Raw genomic sequence first — 13,572 nt, 5'->3', positions numbered from 1 at the left:
GATCTTTGAAATAGTTGACGACGACAACGACGGACGGACGACGACGACGGACGGACGACGACGGACGCCAAGTGATGGCAAAAGCTCACATTTCCTTTTAGGAAAGGTGAGCTAAAAAACAATCAATAAAATCTAGCATATTTAATACCAATATCACATTCACACATAACATTCATTGCATATACATGTACACCATTATACAACACACAAGTATTGCATAAAATACATAAAATAAGTAAAAAAATAAATGCTATGATTTTTTGTCTTGCATTTTTGCTATTTTGTCTTTCCATTGGTCATCAGGTATATCTTTGGCCCAGTCAGGAATGTTACACAAAGGGAGTTGTATTTTCTTCATTACAGTTTTGATCTTTTCTGCATTTTCTGAAATAAAGTAAATTGATGAAAATGAAATAAAGAAGTGTTTTTATCTAAAAATAAAGATTTTTGTGGAATTTGACTGTTGTTGACACTTTTCCCACTGCTTTTTGACAATATGGAGTGTGCCATCAAAAACATAACATGTAAGTATATGACCAAGATATTGCTGCATTGTGTAGTACTATAATAGAGATGTATTGGAGCAAAATATTGATATTTCACACCAGTAGTTGAATAGTAAAACATGGGCATAAACACAAAAATATTGTAGATAGATGTGGTATGAGTGCCAATGAGACAACTCTCCATCTAAGTCACAATTTATAAAAGTAAACCATTATAGGTCAAGGAGAAACATGTATGCTATGAGCTAAGTTTACAAATTTACATCTTCATTCTACCCAATTAAAAAAAAATATCATTAAATATCACGTTTCCCCTGATATCAAGCCTCATGCAATGATTGATGAAAAAGGCTATTCCAGAAATGTGTGTTAAGTGAGTATAAATCACATCATAGTGCAAAAAAAAAACCCAACCAGATCTACTGATGCAATGCATGTTGTGAAAAATTGAGAACTGCTAATTCTGATGTATAATGAGCATGGCTTAATACTTTCAACAGAAAATACTGTTAAACTGGAACTGTTCAGTTTGATTGGGTAAATGATTTTCAATTTTGAGTTGAAGTATTTTTGTTGGACAAGAATACCTAAAAAAAAAAAGATCACTTCACCAGTATTCTGCTCAATAGCATTGAAAACTTCAATTAATGATTTAATATAAATGTGTCATCCCTTTTTCTATAAAATTGGATCATCACTATTTTTTCATTTAATACCATATAGCAGGTGTAAATTTTCGCTTATTTTCACGGATAGAACAAAATCGCCAAAATAAATCCACCAATATAAAAGTATACATGCAAAGGTATTGATGAAAGTTTTGAATCCATCAAAATTATAACTGCCAAAATATTTCGTATACCTTATTCAATAAGTTAATTGCGAAATTTTACACCCATGAAAATAACCTGATATACAGTAATAAATATGTGGTATACAATGAACATCAGAGAAAATTACCTTCATCAAAGTGAATTCTGTCTTCTTCCCCTTTCTGATTCCAAAGTAAAGTCTTTGGGTCTGATTTAGGAAGTTCAGGCACCTTAAAAGAAAGATCATAAAATTTTGTAATATGCTTTTGTATCAGGCTTTGTGAATTAGCTCACACATTTGCGGTCCGTGTAACACTTATCAATTCAAAGTTTTAAAATGTTTTGAAATTTTAGATTTTTGAAATTTTGATCAAAGTTTTAAAATGTCAAAATTCCAAATTGTGTTAAAGTTTAAAAATTTTGACATTTTAACCAAATAATTAAAATATTAAAATTCTAAATATCACTTTTAAATTTGATAGTTTTGAAATTTGATCAAACTTTCAAAATACTAAATTGAACGTGCAGTTTTGATTATTTCACTTTTTGAAAGTTTGATTTTTTAAATTTTTTATTAAGATATCAAAAATAGAATAGGGGCCAAAAGAGGGGTACATGTTAACTGCGGATCGTAATAAAAGCAGAAACGAAACGAAACAATATGAAATGAAATCATATTGATACTTAAAAGTTAATGTATAAAATAAAACCACAGGCAGACAGTTGTAAGCGGTGAAAAATTAGATGACAAAATAAACATTTCTCAAAAGAAGAGAATTCATTTTAAAAACAAGACACACGGCTCTGATAACGACCATTTTACTTGCTGGTTTCCCCAGCACCCTAATTTTAGGAGTAACAGTAAAAACTCACAGTAGGTAATTGTATAGTATGTGTAAATATTTTGTACTGAACTTTAAGCAAAAAAAATGGTTAGATTCAGCATATCGAAGAACCCCATATATTCAATTTTTGTTGAAATCAAACAAAGTTTAATTTTGGACTCCAATTTTGACCAACTTGAAAACTGGGCCCATAATAACAAGAGTGCACACACTGAAATGTCTCGCCTTCTATACTAATCATTGATATTATGTTGATAGTCCTAAGTATAAAGCTTTATTACAACTGTCTAATAAACTTAACATTAACCAAGATAACTAAACAAAGACCAAAGAACCATGAAAATGAGGTCAAGGTCAGATGAACCATGCCAGGCAGACATGTACAGCTAACAATGCTTCTATACAACATATATAGTTGACCTACTACTTATAGTTTAAGAAAAATAGACCAAAACACAAAAACTGAACACTGTGCAATGAACCGTGAAAATGAGGTCACGGTCAAAAGAAACCTGCGCTACTGACATAAAGATCATAAAATATTTCCATACACCAAATATAGTTGACCTATGGCATATAGTATTAGATAAAAAGACCAAAACTCAAAAACTTAACTTTGACCACTGAACCATGAAAATGAGGTCAATGTCACATGACATCTGCCCGCTAGACATGTACACCTTACAATCATTCCATACAACAAATATAGTAGACCTATTGCATATAGTATGAAAAAAACAGACCAAAACACAAAAATTTAACTATAACCACTGAACCATGAAAATGAGGTCAAGGTCAGATGACACCTGCAAGTTGGACATGTACACCTTACAGTCCTTCCATACACCGAATATACTAGCCCTATTGCTTATAGTATCTGAGATATGGACTTGACCACCAAAACTTAACCTTGTTCACTGATCCATGAAATGAGGTCGAGGTCAAGTGAAAACTGTCTGACAGACATGAGGACCTTGCAAGGTACGCACATATCAAATATAGTTATCCTATTACTTATAATAAGAGAGAATTCAACATTACAAAAAATCTGAATTTTTTTTTCAAGTGGTCACTGAACCATGAAAATAAGGTCAAGGACATTGGACATGTCACTGACGGAAACTTTGTAACATGAGGCATTTATATACAAGTATGAAGCATCCAGGTCTTCCACCTTCTAAAATATAAAGCTTTTAAGAAGTTAGCTAACGCTGCCGCCGCCGGATCACTATCCCTATGTCTAGCTTTCTGCAACAAAAGTTGCAGGCTCGACAAAAAACTAAGTACATGTTTAGATTCAGCATATCAAAGAACCCCAAGAATTTAATTTTTGTTAAAAATCAAACTCAGTTTAATTTTGGACCCTTTGGACCTTAATGTAGACCAATTTGAAAACGGCACCAAAAATTAAGAATTTAAATACACGGTTAGATTTGGCATATCAAAGAACACCCATAGTTCTATTTTTGATGAAATCAAAGTAAGTTTAATTTTGGACCCTTTTGGTCCCTACTTTCTAAACTGTTGGAACCAAAACTCCCAAAATCAATCCCAACCTTCCTTTTGTGGTCATAAACCTTGTGTTTAAATTTCATAGATTTCTATTTACTTATACTACAGTTATTGTGTGAAAACCAAAAAAATACTTATTCCGGCCCTTTTTTAGCCCCTAATTCCTAAACTGTTGGTACCAAAACTCCCAAAATCAATCCCAACCTTCGTTTTGAGTTCCTTAACCTTGTGCTAAAATTTCATAGATTTCTATTTACTTATACTACACATTACGTAAGTTCTAAATTAAACTATCAAATTTAAAATTGATATTTAGAATTTTGATATTTAAATTATTTGGTTAAAATGTCAAAATTTCAAAGATTGTACACAATTTGGAATTTTTATATTTTAAAACTTTGATCAAAATTCCAAAAATCTAAAATTTAAAAACTTTTAATTGATAAGTGTTACACAGACAATTTGCATTGTGTCATTCTCAAACAAAACAATTAAATCAACCAAAAGGATAACAAATAATCATAAACCAAGTATTGTATTCATTGATTGTAGAAATCTGTGTATAAAACAAAACCAAGAGGTTAAACTTCTCTGTTCTAGCTGATTTTGTAAATTACCTGTGTTTTTATCAATTACACAAACTGAACACATGTATAATAATTGGTTCTTTAGGAAAACATCAGAAGCCTTTACTAGATAGAGTTAAATTTGCTCTTTTTGATAACATTTTTTCTAAATCATAAAAAGGCAACCAAGTTATAAACAATAAACAATAATATCACTTAGTAAACAAGACAGTCAGTACTGAATAAAATTTAAATATATTTTATGCTAGCTTGTGAACTCTTTTAAAATTTGTGATTTAACTTTTACTCATAAACTCCATAAAAATTAGTTTCCATAAAATAACAGTTTGGTATTTTCACTACCTGCATATATGATGGAGCTCCTCCTCCTGCTTGAACATGGACACCACTATTTCTCATTGCCTCATCTATCTGAGAAATGCTTATTTCATCATTAGAATCATCGTCTACTGATCCTTCATCTTCCTCTACCTCTTGGGGCAACATTTGATATCCTTGGAAACCATCTTCAGAGGCATCATCTTCACTATCTGAATTAATAGCATCTATGAAGACATCTGGAACTGGTATGTCATCTAAAACTTCTGCCGGTTTGGCATTATGTTCCCCTTCTTCAGGAACAGGAGCCATCAGCTTAAAGAAAAATATAAAATAGTTAATCAGTTGGTCAATTTTAAAATGATAAAAACAAGCATGATGAGAGTATTGCAAGGCAATACATGTACATAGTCCCCTACCGGGTTAAAAGTCATTATACTGGAACAAAATGATAAGTTGTCTATAACTTGTCATGGTGTAAACATAAAGAAAATATCTTCAAGCATGGCTAAAAACAGTGTCGAAAACTGATTATATGAGTGAATTTTTCAAGTCCAAGGACCATAACTCTGCAAAAAATTATCAGACCAAAACAAAAATTTGAACTTGATCTGTAACTATATATAAAACTATATACCTATTACCAATCAATATGTTCAAGCATGATGAAAAAAAGTGTGAAAAACAATCTCATATTAGATATGATTAATAGTTCTCTAAAATTAGATATGATGTAATACAACATACAACATACATGTATATATCTATTTTCAAATTATAATCAAATATAATTTCTAGTTCCAAATATTTTTTTTTCATTTGTCAAACTAATATAAATTTGTAACTTATATATAAAATGTCAACAACTTTTATCTTCACAAATATATATGTGTACCTTAATAAAAATAGATTATCATCTAATTAAAGGATTTCACTTCACAAAAAAAATTATATATACATGTATATAGCATTCAGAAAAATAGTTTATAATGTACAAAATAACAAACAAACCTCCCACAAACAGTCAGGGGTACTACTTGTACAAGTTATTTTTATTTACTTGAAGAAGTAAACAAAAATATACACATATAAGTATTAAAATAAATAATGTTTGAATAATCTCCCCTTAATTTTCTCAAAAATTTACTTGTAATTTTTCTTACAATCCCACAAAAGTCCTCAAGTTTTGAGATGTAAATTCATGCCTTTAATGATTTTTCCCAGGTTTGCTCATTTTTTTTTTTTAATTAGAGTTCAATGTTTCATCTCATTAATTCAACAAAGAAACTGATTGCGCAAAGATCTTAAGTATTTGCGCAAGGCCTTAAAAAATTGCTCCTTGGGGGCTTGTAAATGAGCAGTGTTCTGAAGATAACAGACAAATGGGATTTTCATTGTCCATGAAATTACACTTAAATGATTAGTCAAGACATCTACAAAGGGCAGATAATTTAAAATTCTATTAGAGCAAAGAAATCATAAGAATTCAATAAAAGAAGATGGGATGACTTTTTTACTTCTACAAGTAAAAAAATCTGAAGGTCTAAGGGAGATAACTCAGCCAATATTTTTTCTACCTATACAAGTAAATAAAATTCACTTGTTTAAGTATCCTACAAATTTACTTATATAAGTATATTAATATTACTTCTTCAAGTAATTAAAAATAACTTGTACAAGTAGTACCCCTGACTAACAAAATTCTTTAAACTATTTACCAAAAAATGTCTTTTAAAAATCTTTAAAAAAATGAGTTATCTTCCTTTGTACAGAAATATGGTTTGACATAGTACTCTTACAAAGTAACAATGGACCTCAACTCCGGACGTTAATCATTAGACGGGAACAAAATTGGAACTTGATCTATCACATGTCATGATAAAACTATATACCAAATATCAAATCAATATCTTCAATAACGAAGAAAATAAGAATAGAAAACTGATTTGCCAGACTGCAAATGGTCAGACAGACAGAGTGCAACCTAAAGTCCCCTTCGACTTCATCAGTAGGGGACTAATAATAAGGCACAGATAACGTGGATAAAAACTTTGATATTCACTGAGATATTGCTGGGCATAAAACTGTATTATACATGTTTGTGTACTTAAAGATTATCTTTAGGAGATAACTGTATTGTATTTTAAGCTCCGACGGCATCAATTGGGGATTTGATGGTCGCAAATTAAGTTTACTGGCGACGTGTTAGCGGAGACAGTAAACGGGTATTTGCGACCATCAAATCCCCAATTGATGCCGTCGGAGCTTAAAATACAATATTGTTATCTCCATTCTAATGAAACTGACAGAAAACAACGTTAAAACATGTTTTTAAAATCTGTCATATGCCGTCTGCGCTTGCGCGTACGTCCCGTAGCATCAATTGTCAATTGATGCCATGTAAGAAAGTGACGTTATCCAATCAAAATGAACGTTACAAACGTTGTTGCATTAGAATTGGTCATCTCAACTATATTGATTTTCTTACTTGAGCTGGTTATTTAATAGTAGAGGGAGGTAAAGAGGTGGTCTGAATTCAAAATATTTTATTGTTCAAATATCAAATGTACATTTAAACAAAGGGATTGGACAAAAGGCAATGCCTATACAAATCCTTTCCCATACAAGATGGATTGAATAACATGCATGATAGTATATAATTTTCTGATAAGTTAATAGATCATACTTTGTTGCAGTGAGTCAGGGGAGGCAATTCCCCCACTTCTTGAAGTATTTTATTGTGTATACATATATAAATAACTATGTTAACAAAGTCAAAGCAAGACCTACTGAAGGTGGTGTCGAATTTTATACCACATGAATAAGATTTTTTTACTCAAATTCACAAACTCACTGTAACAAAGTTGTTCTATTTATATGAATAACAAGAATTGATTGGCCCTTTTTTGCAATACATAAATAATTTAGTGTACCATCTTATTACAAGACTATTAATTTCTTGATTTTTGAAAATATAATTATTTATACAAAAAATAAAATAAAATATATATAAATTTATTTGCAAAAAGATGCTAAACACAATTGGTTGTTGTTTTGTGTTTAAAGTTAGGTTTGTCTTTAATTAAGACTAAATAGTGGTACACTGAGGTTATAGGCTGATTTCTAAACAGTTATAGTATCACATGAAATATTATAAAAATATTCCAGTTTCATGAATATATTGTTGTACATATGTAAATATCTCTGTGTTTTCATCAATATTCAAGAGGTGGTCTGAACAAGGAAACAAAGTGAAATTAAAATTGAGATCATGCTCAGCTGTTATTATCAATGAAAATGTGATCATCTTTTAACTCTCACTATATTCATCTGATTATTCATAGTAATTTGATGAACTTTAGATTAAACACAATTATCTACATGTATAGTGGATTGGGAAACAAGTTATTGCAACTTATATTAATCCATTTCCACTTGATGGACTTTATTACATACCACACTGATACAATATATGGGCCGACTTTGAATTAGTACTGGTTTACTTTTTAAACAAATGCAGGACAAGCATGAGAAATTAAGAGTACTGACACGAAACACGGAAAATGAATAAGGGGAAAAACACCGATCGAAGCACACACATCGAACCAATCACGAGAAAAGGAGAGATAAGGTATCAAAACACATGAAATAAAAAGACAGAAAACGATGCATGAAAATAACCCTCATAGTAAAATTTAAATAGCTTTTCAATAGTCATAATTATTTGGACTACCCTCATACATTCAAATTATATTAGTCATTAGTATAATTTGTCCGAGCCCATTTGATTATGTCTCAACGCTCCATATTCCTAATTGTTTTAAAAGTATTTTTTTAAATTCTCAGAGCTTATGTACTCTGTTCATAAAGATTTATACTTGACTTGACCTAGGACTATTATATCAAATTGCAATGGTAAACAAAATTGTTGCAAGCCCCTGGTCAAACTTGAAAATATATATAAATAAAATAAAGAGAATAAAATATTGTCTATTGTCTATTGTCTATATAACTTCATTCATTTCAAACCAGAAAAATAGTCAGGTCTCTGTTCAAGCAGTTTATACCTTGAAATAAATCACAGGCAAATATAAAATCAATTGTGTAAATGATTTGCTGGAACTTTAATCTTTGTTGTTTTCATGTTAGACATCATTTCATTTCCGTCTTTGACTTTAAATTAGATTTTCAATATCACTTCCGGGATAATATTTACATTATTTACATGTTTCTAGGCAGGCACATTTATCTAAAAAGTATTCTACACTGCTAAATCACTAATTATTTAACTGTAAATTTCAAAAAACTTAAAAAATATAGAACAACATTACACAAACTCACTACTCACTCCTACTATAATGCAGTGATGCAATTAACCTTTTCACAAATCTACCAGACTTTTAGTTTTACTAAGAAAAATACACGGTACAGTTGTCATTTATCTCATAGGATAATGGCAAGTGCTACCTGACGAAACCTTGAAGTTTATTGGTTCATGAATTTTTTTTATCGTTATACCTTTCAGTAATCAAACACAAATATGCAGAAAATTGTTAGATACAGTATACATGGTATAAAATTGAGAATAGAAATGGGGAATGTGTCAAAGACAAAGAGATAACAACCCCACCATAGAGCAGACAACAGCCGAAGGCCACCAATGGGTCTTCAATGCAACGATAAACCCTAAACAAATATGTTATTAGTTCAGTGATGATGAACGTCATACTAAACTCCCAATTATACACAAGAAACTAAAATTAAAAATCATACAAGACTATCAAAGGCCAGAGGCTCCTGACTTGGGACAGGTGCTAAAATGCAGCCTGGTTAAACATGTTTTTTGAGATCTCAATCCTCCCCCTATACTCCTAGCCAATGTAGAAAAAAACAAACGCACAACAATAAGACATAGTAAAAGTCAGTTTAAGAGAAGTCAGAGTCTGATGTCAGAATATATATATATAGGTAACAAAAGAAAAGAAACTAAACAAAATGACAATAACACATACATGACCACTTTCGAGTTTGTCTGTCACTGGAAAAAACTCGTCAATATATGCGCTTCTTTACGACAGCGTTGCTGATTGTCAATTATGAGAATTCAATTTCCTGAATAATTCATGAAATATATAACATCATAGTTTTCCAACCACTTGCTCAACATTGGAACGGAAGTGACAACGTCCCTAAACACACAAAAGATGTTCACTAAAACCAAAGTTTTTGACGGAAATGCATCAAACACGAAAGTTGTCTATTTACAAAGGACTGCTAGCAGTTACTGACATGCCAGCTCCAGACCTCAATTAAACTGATTGAAAGATTATGTCTTCATCATATGAATATCAAGCGCAATCCCTCCTGTTAGGGGTTTAATAGTACCATCATAAAATATATGAGAACATAATAGTTATCAAAAGTACCAGGATTATAATTTTATACGCCAGACGCGCGTTTCGTCTACATAAGACTCATCAGTGACGCTCAGATAAAAATAGTTAAAAAGCCAAACAAATACAAAGTTGAAGAGCATTGAAGACCCAAAATTCCAAAAATTTGTGCCAAATACGGCTAAGGTAATCTACTCCTGGGGTAAGAAAATCCTTAGTTTTTCGAAAAATTCACATTTTTGTAAACAGAAAATTTATAAAAATGACCATATAATTGATATTCATGTCAACACCGAAGTGCTGACTACTGGGCTGGTGATACCCTCGGGGACGCAACATCCACCAGCAGTGGCATCGACCCAGTGGTGTAAATAGTTATCAAAAGTACCAGGATTATAATTTTATACGCCAGACGCGCGTTTCGTCTACATAAGACTCATCAGTGACGCTCAGATAAAACCCATGTCATGCCAACAACTGTTTTATATAGAAAACTAAAGACTAAACAACATAAACCCCACAATAAAACCTTTAAAGTGTTCTCAGGTGCTATAGAAGGGTAGGAGTGTTATCCCCAGCACTCATTGGTGGTATTCAATGACGGTCCCAAATAATCCCTTAAGGGATACCATTTATGCTCTCAATATACATGTATAATGTTTCTTGAAAATGATAAATGTGTCTGTATTCCAAATACTTTTCTTTATTGTTAAATCATAAAGAGACATTAAACATTAAGATTTGAATTATATTAAGTTCAACAATAAGGGCTGTAGGCCTGATATATTCTAATAAATGATCTAGTTCATTGCACCGGTAAGCATGGTACATGATTTGTTCTTCTGCTGGTACATTGTATCACTTATTATAAATACTTATTAGCTTCTCACAAATATCATGATTACTGATGCATTTTCTTTACTCAAATGAACACCAATATGTTCATAGAAATTCCAATTGTCTTGTATTTAAATACAGATTTATTTATTTTATCTTCCACTTTTCATAACTGTTACCAAAGTAATACAAGCATGACTAGTAAACCAAAATAAACATCAATACAATTATTAAAATACTTTTACTGTAGAACTGTTAATTTTATCCTGGCTAAAAACTAATATAGATAGTACTTTTATTGTAGTGACCTGATGGTAATTTATGGAAGTACATCATGTCAATAAAAATTGAAGACACAATATCTGTACATACTTTACTGGGGGAGTATCAGATCCAGTTATGTTATGGGGACATCTCAAAACAGGAAGATAAAATGGACATTGTTATGGTATCTGCATTCCCAGGTAAAATCACTGTACCGGTACTTTCAATTAAAAAAAATAAGCTGGAGATAATAATAAAAAACATGAGAGAGCTTAATTTTCCTTTGTTTTTGGTTTGTTCGTGCATGTAGTGATTGTATGTCATGAATTGATGAAAAATGTGAATTCATATATATTTAAAAAGATACTTGTCTTCAACATGTTTAAAGAGGTATGAACATTGGGATCAAATTCCATCAATATACATTTTTTTTAGTAATAATCAGTTTCTTTCATATTAAGTTTATGCAACATCTTGTTTTATTCTGATATTTTTTTAATACTTCTATACAACTTTTTATATCAGTCTTCAAAATAAAAATATGTTTTGGTTTATTCTTGCAGAAATGTCTTTTTAGGTCAATGAATTACAACTTCCATTTCTATCTTGTTATTTTAACCAAATGATACTGACCATATATATGTATCTACTGTATTATTAAAACAGGTGACTATGCTGCAGTTGGCGGAACCCTTATTGGTGCTTTGAAGAGGAATTTAGGCATTAATGTACTCAATCTATCTAGGGATAAACTTATGGATTTACGAACACATTTTTCATGTTGGATGTCCAAAGACTTGGATTCTAATTTACCATTTAAAAAACTTCTATGCTTTGAAAGGTATTTTTTGTGTATTTCTACAAAATATTTAAAGAAATATGATTATAGGAAAACACATTTTAAAAACCAAGACATTAATTAAAAGTATGATATTAGTGTTTGTAGACATATTTCAATCTTCTTAATTATAAAACTGTTACAAATAAATAAATGTATGTAAACTCTATTTCCTTCTGATCAAAGATTTTGCAAGTAAACAGTTTTTTACAATGATAATCAAAGTAGTTTCATATTAATCAAAAATATTTAAGTGAATAAATGAGTTAAGTGTTACATATAACATGTATACATGTAACAAGTTTTTAAACTATAATTATTTTTGTAAAATTCAGATGTAAGTTTGACAAAAATATTCTAACAGGTGTTAAGGATGTACTAAGGTGAAATTCACAAAATCAAGAATTTAAAATTGATACTATAACTCGGAAGAGCATTAGTTAAGATACAAAATAAGGAAAAAAAATATTGATAGGTCATGGAGCTCCTTTTCGAGATATTTGATTTTAAAGCTTTGCGGGGAAAGGCTGACATGGTATTTTACCTTTTATTTGCATTGCCATTGGTATTATTTGTGTCTCAAATCACAAAAGAAATCAAGAACCTGCTTAAATTTTGGCAAATGACCTTTTATGAGCTTTTATTAAAGTCTTATATGAAAAGATAAATGGGTGTTTTGGGGCAAAATATTTTACCTTGTATTGTAAGGAAAAAAAACAAGGAGTCTGAAAATCTGACACGAATTCCAAAACCTCACCTAAGTACATCCTTAAACCTTAAAAATCAGTCATCAAAACAGGCCATTGAACATGATAGCAATATCAATTTGTTAGGCATTAAATATAAGAAGATGTTTTTCTATACATTTTCTATTATACGATTTCACAGATCAAGAGCTAAAGGTTGCATGATTGATCAAATCAGAGATATGTTCAGAGCCTTGGTTCCTGCTTGTGGCAGTCAGGAGACAACTCTGATAACATCTTTACTGGGAACTGGAAACCAGGTAAAATAACTTAACTTTCATTATTTTGACAGAACTAAGGTCCTGTCATTAGCCAACAATTTAAAGCTTGTCTGCTTTTTATTCTCACAAGGTTCATTATTCAGCTAAGTCCAAGTTTGCTGATGATTGAAGATTAGAATATTTTTTATGATAGTAAATTAGACTCAGTATATATATTGAAAAAAAAGTATTTACAAGTTAAACAATGAAAAAACAGAAAACAAAATATATTTATTTCTGTGGTATAAGTAATAGTGTTAACATTAAAGTCAATGTAGTTATGAGTGAGATTTATATGTAATACAATAGCATAAGGATGAAATTACATAAATGAGACCGTTAGTTTTCTCGTTGAAATTGTTTTACATAGTCATTTAGGGCCTTTTATAGCTGACTATGCTGTATGGGCTTGGCTCATTGTTGAAGGCCGTAGGTGACCTATAGTTGTGAATTTCTGTGTCATTTTGGTCTCTTGTGGAGAGTTGTCTCATTGGCAATCATACCACATCTTCTTTTTTATATTTTATATTGCAACAGTCAAATTCCTTGAAACACTTCCTGTTACTCCATATTAATATATACTGATATTTATTAAAGATATCAAGTGTCATATCAAAAATTATAAGTAAAGATTTTACATGTTTATACCAATTT

The 13,572-nt window shown here is 30.7% G+C and overlaps 2 protein-coding genes across 2 annotated transcripts in view; one reads left to right on the top strand and one right to left on the bottom strand.

Moving 5' to 3' along the window:
• Positions 1-126: 126 nt before the first annotated feature.
• On the bottom strand, positions 127-8,751 carry LOC143067855 (male-enhanced antigen 1-like). The gene is made up of 4 exons (XM_076241438.1): positions 8,648-8,751; positions 4,605-4,895; positions 1,467-1,548; positions 127-384 (listed from the first exon to the last, which is right to left on the bottom strand). The coding sequence occupies exons 2-4, from the start codon at positions 4,890-4,892 to the stop codon at positions 251-253; spliced, it is 504 nt and encodes a 167-aa protein (XP_076097553.1). The 5' UTR covers positions 4,893-4,895; positions 8,648-8,751; the 3' UTR covers positions 127-250.
• A 39-nt stretch (positions 8,752-8,790) lies between these two features.
• LOC143067854 (uncharacterized) overlaps positions 8,791-13,572 on the top strand; it is a 29,670-nt gene continuing 24,888 nt past the window's right edge. Inside the window, exons 1-4 of the mRNA XM_076241437.1 lie at positions 8,791-8,836; positions 11,115-11,274; positions 11,741-11,915; positions 12,801-12,918. Coding sequence (XP_076097552.1) covers positions 11,145-11,274; positions 11,741-11,915; positions 12,801-12,918 — 423 coding nt within the window. The 5' untranslated portion in view covers positions 8,791-8,836; positions 11,115-11,144. The remainder of the gene's footprint in view (positions 8,837-11,114; positions 11,275-11,740; positions 11,916-12,800; positions 12,919-13,572) is intronic.

The sequence above is a fragment of the Mytilus galloprovincialis genome, chromosome 3 (genome assembly GCF_965363235.1).
Source record: "Mytilus galloprovincialis chromosome 3, xbMytGall1.hap1.1, whole genome shotgun sequence".
NCBI classification, from domain to species: domain Eukaryota; kingdom Metazoa; phylum Mollusca; class Bivalvia; order Mytilida; family Mytilidae; genus Mytilus; species Mytilus galloprovincialis.
The sequence above is the reverse complement of the archived record's forward strand: the minus strand, read 5'-3'. Positions and strand labels throughout refer to the sequence as shown.

What these genes read in the sequence shown, in the direction of transcription:
- LOC143067855 (XM_076241438.1), bottom strand. Translation starts at nt 4,892, where the DNA reads ATGGCTCCTGTTCCTGAAGAAGGGGAACATAATGCCAAACCGGCAGAA. An exon ending in GAGCTCCATCATATATGCAG is followed by an intron (nt 1,549 to 4,604) that starts GTAGTGAAAATA and finishes CTTTCTTTTAAG; the next exon opens with GTGCCTGAACTTCCTAAATC. An exon ending in CAGAATTCACTTTGATGAAG is followed by an intron (nt 385 to 1,466) that starts GTAATTTTCTCT and finishes ACTTTATTTCAG; the next exon opens with AAAATGCAGAAAAGATCAAA.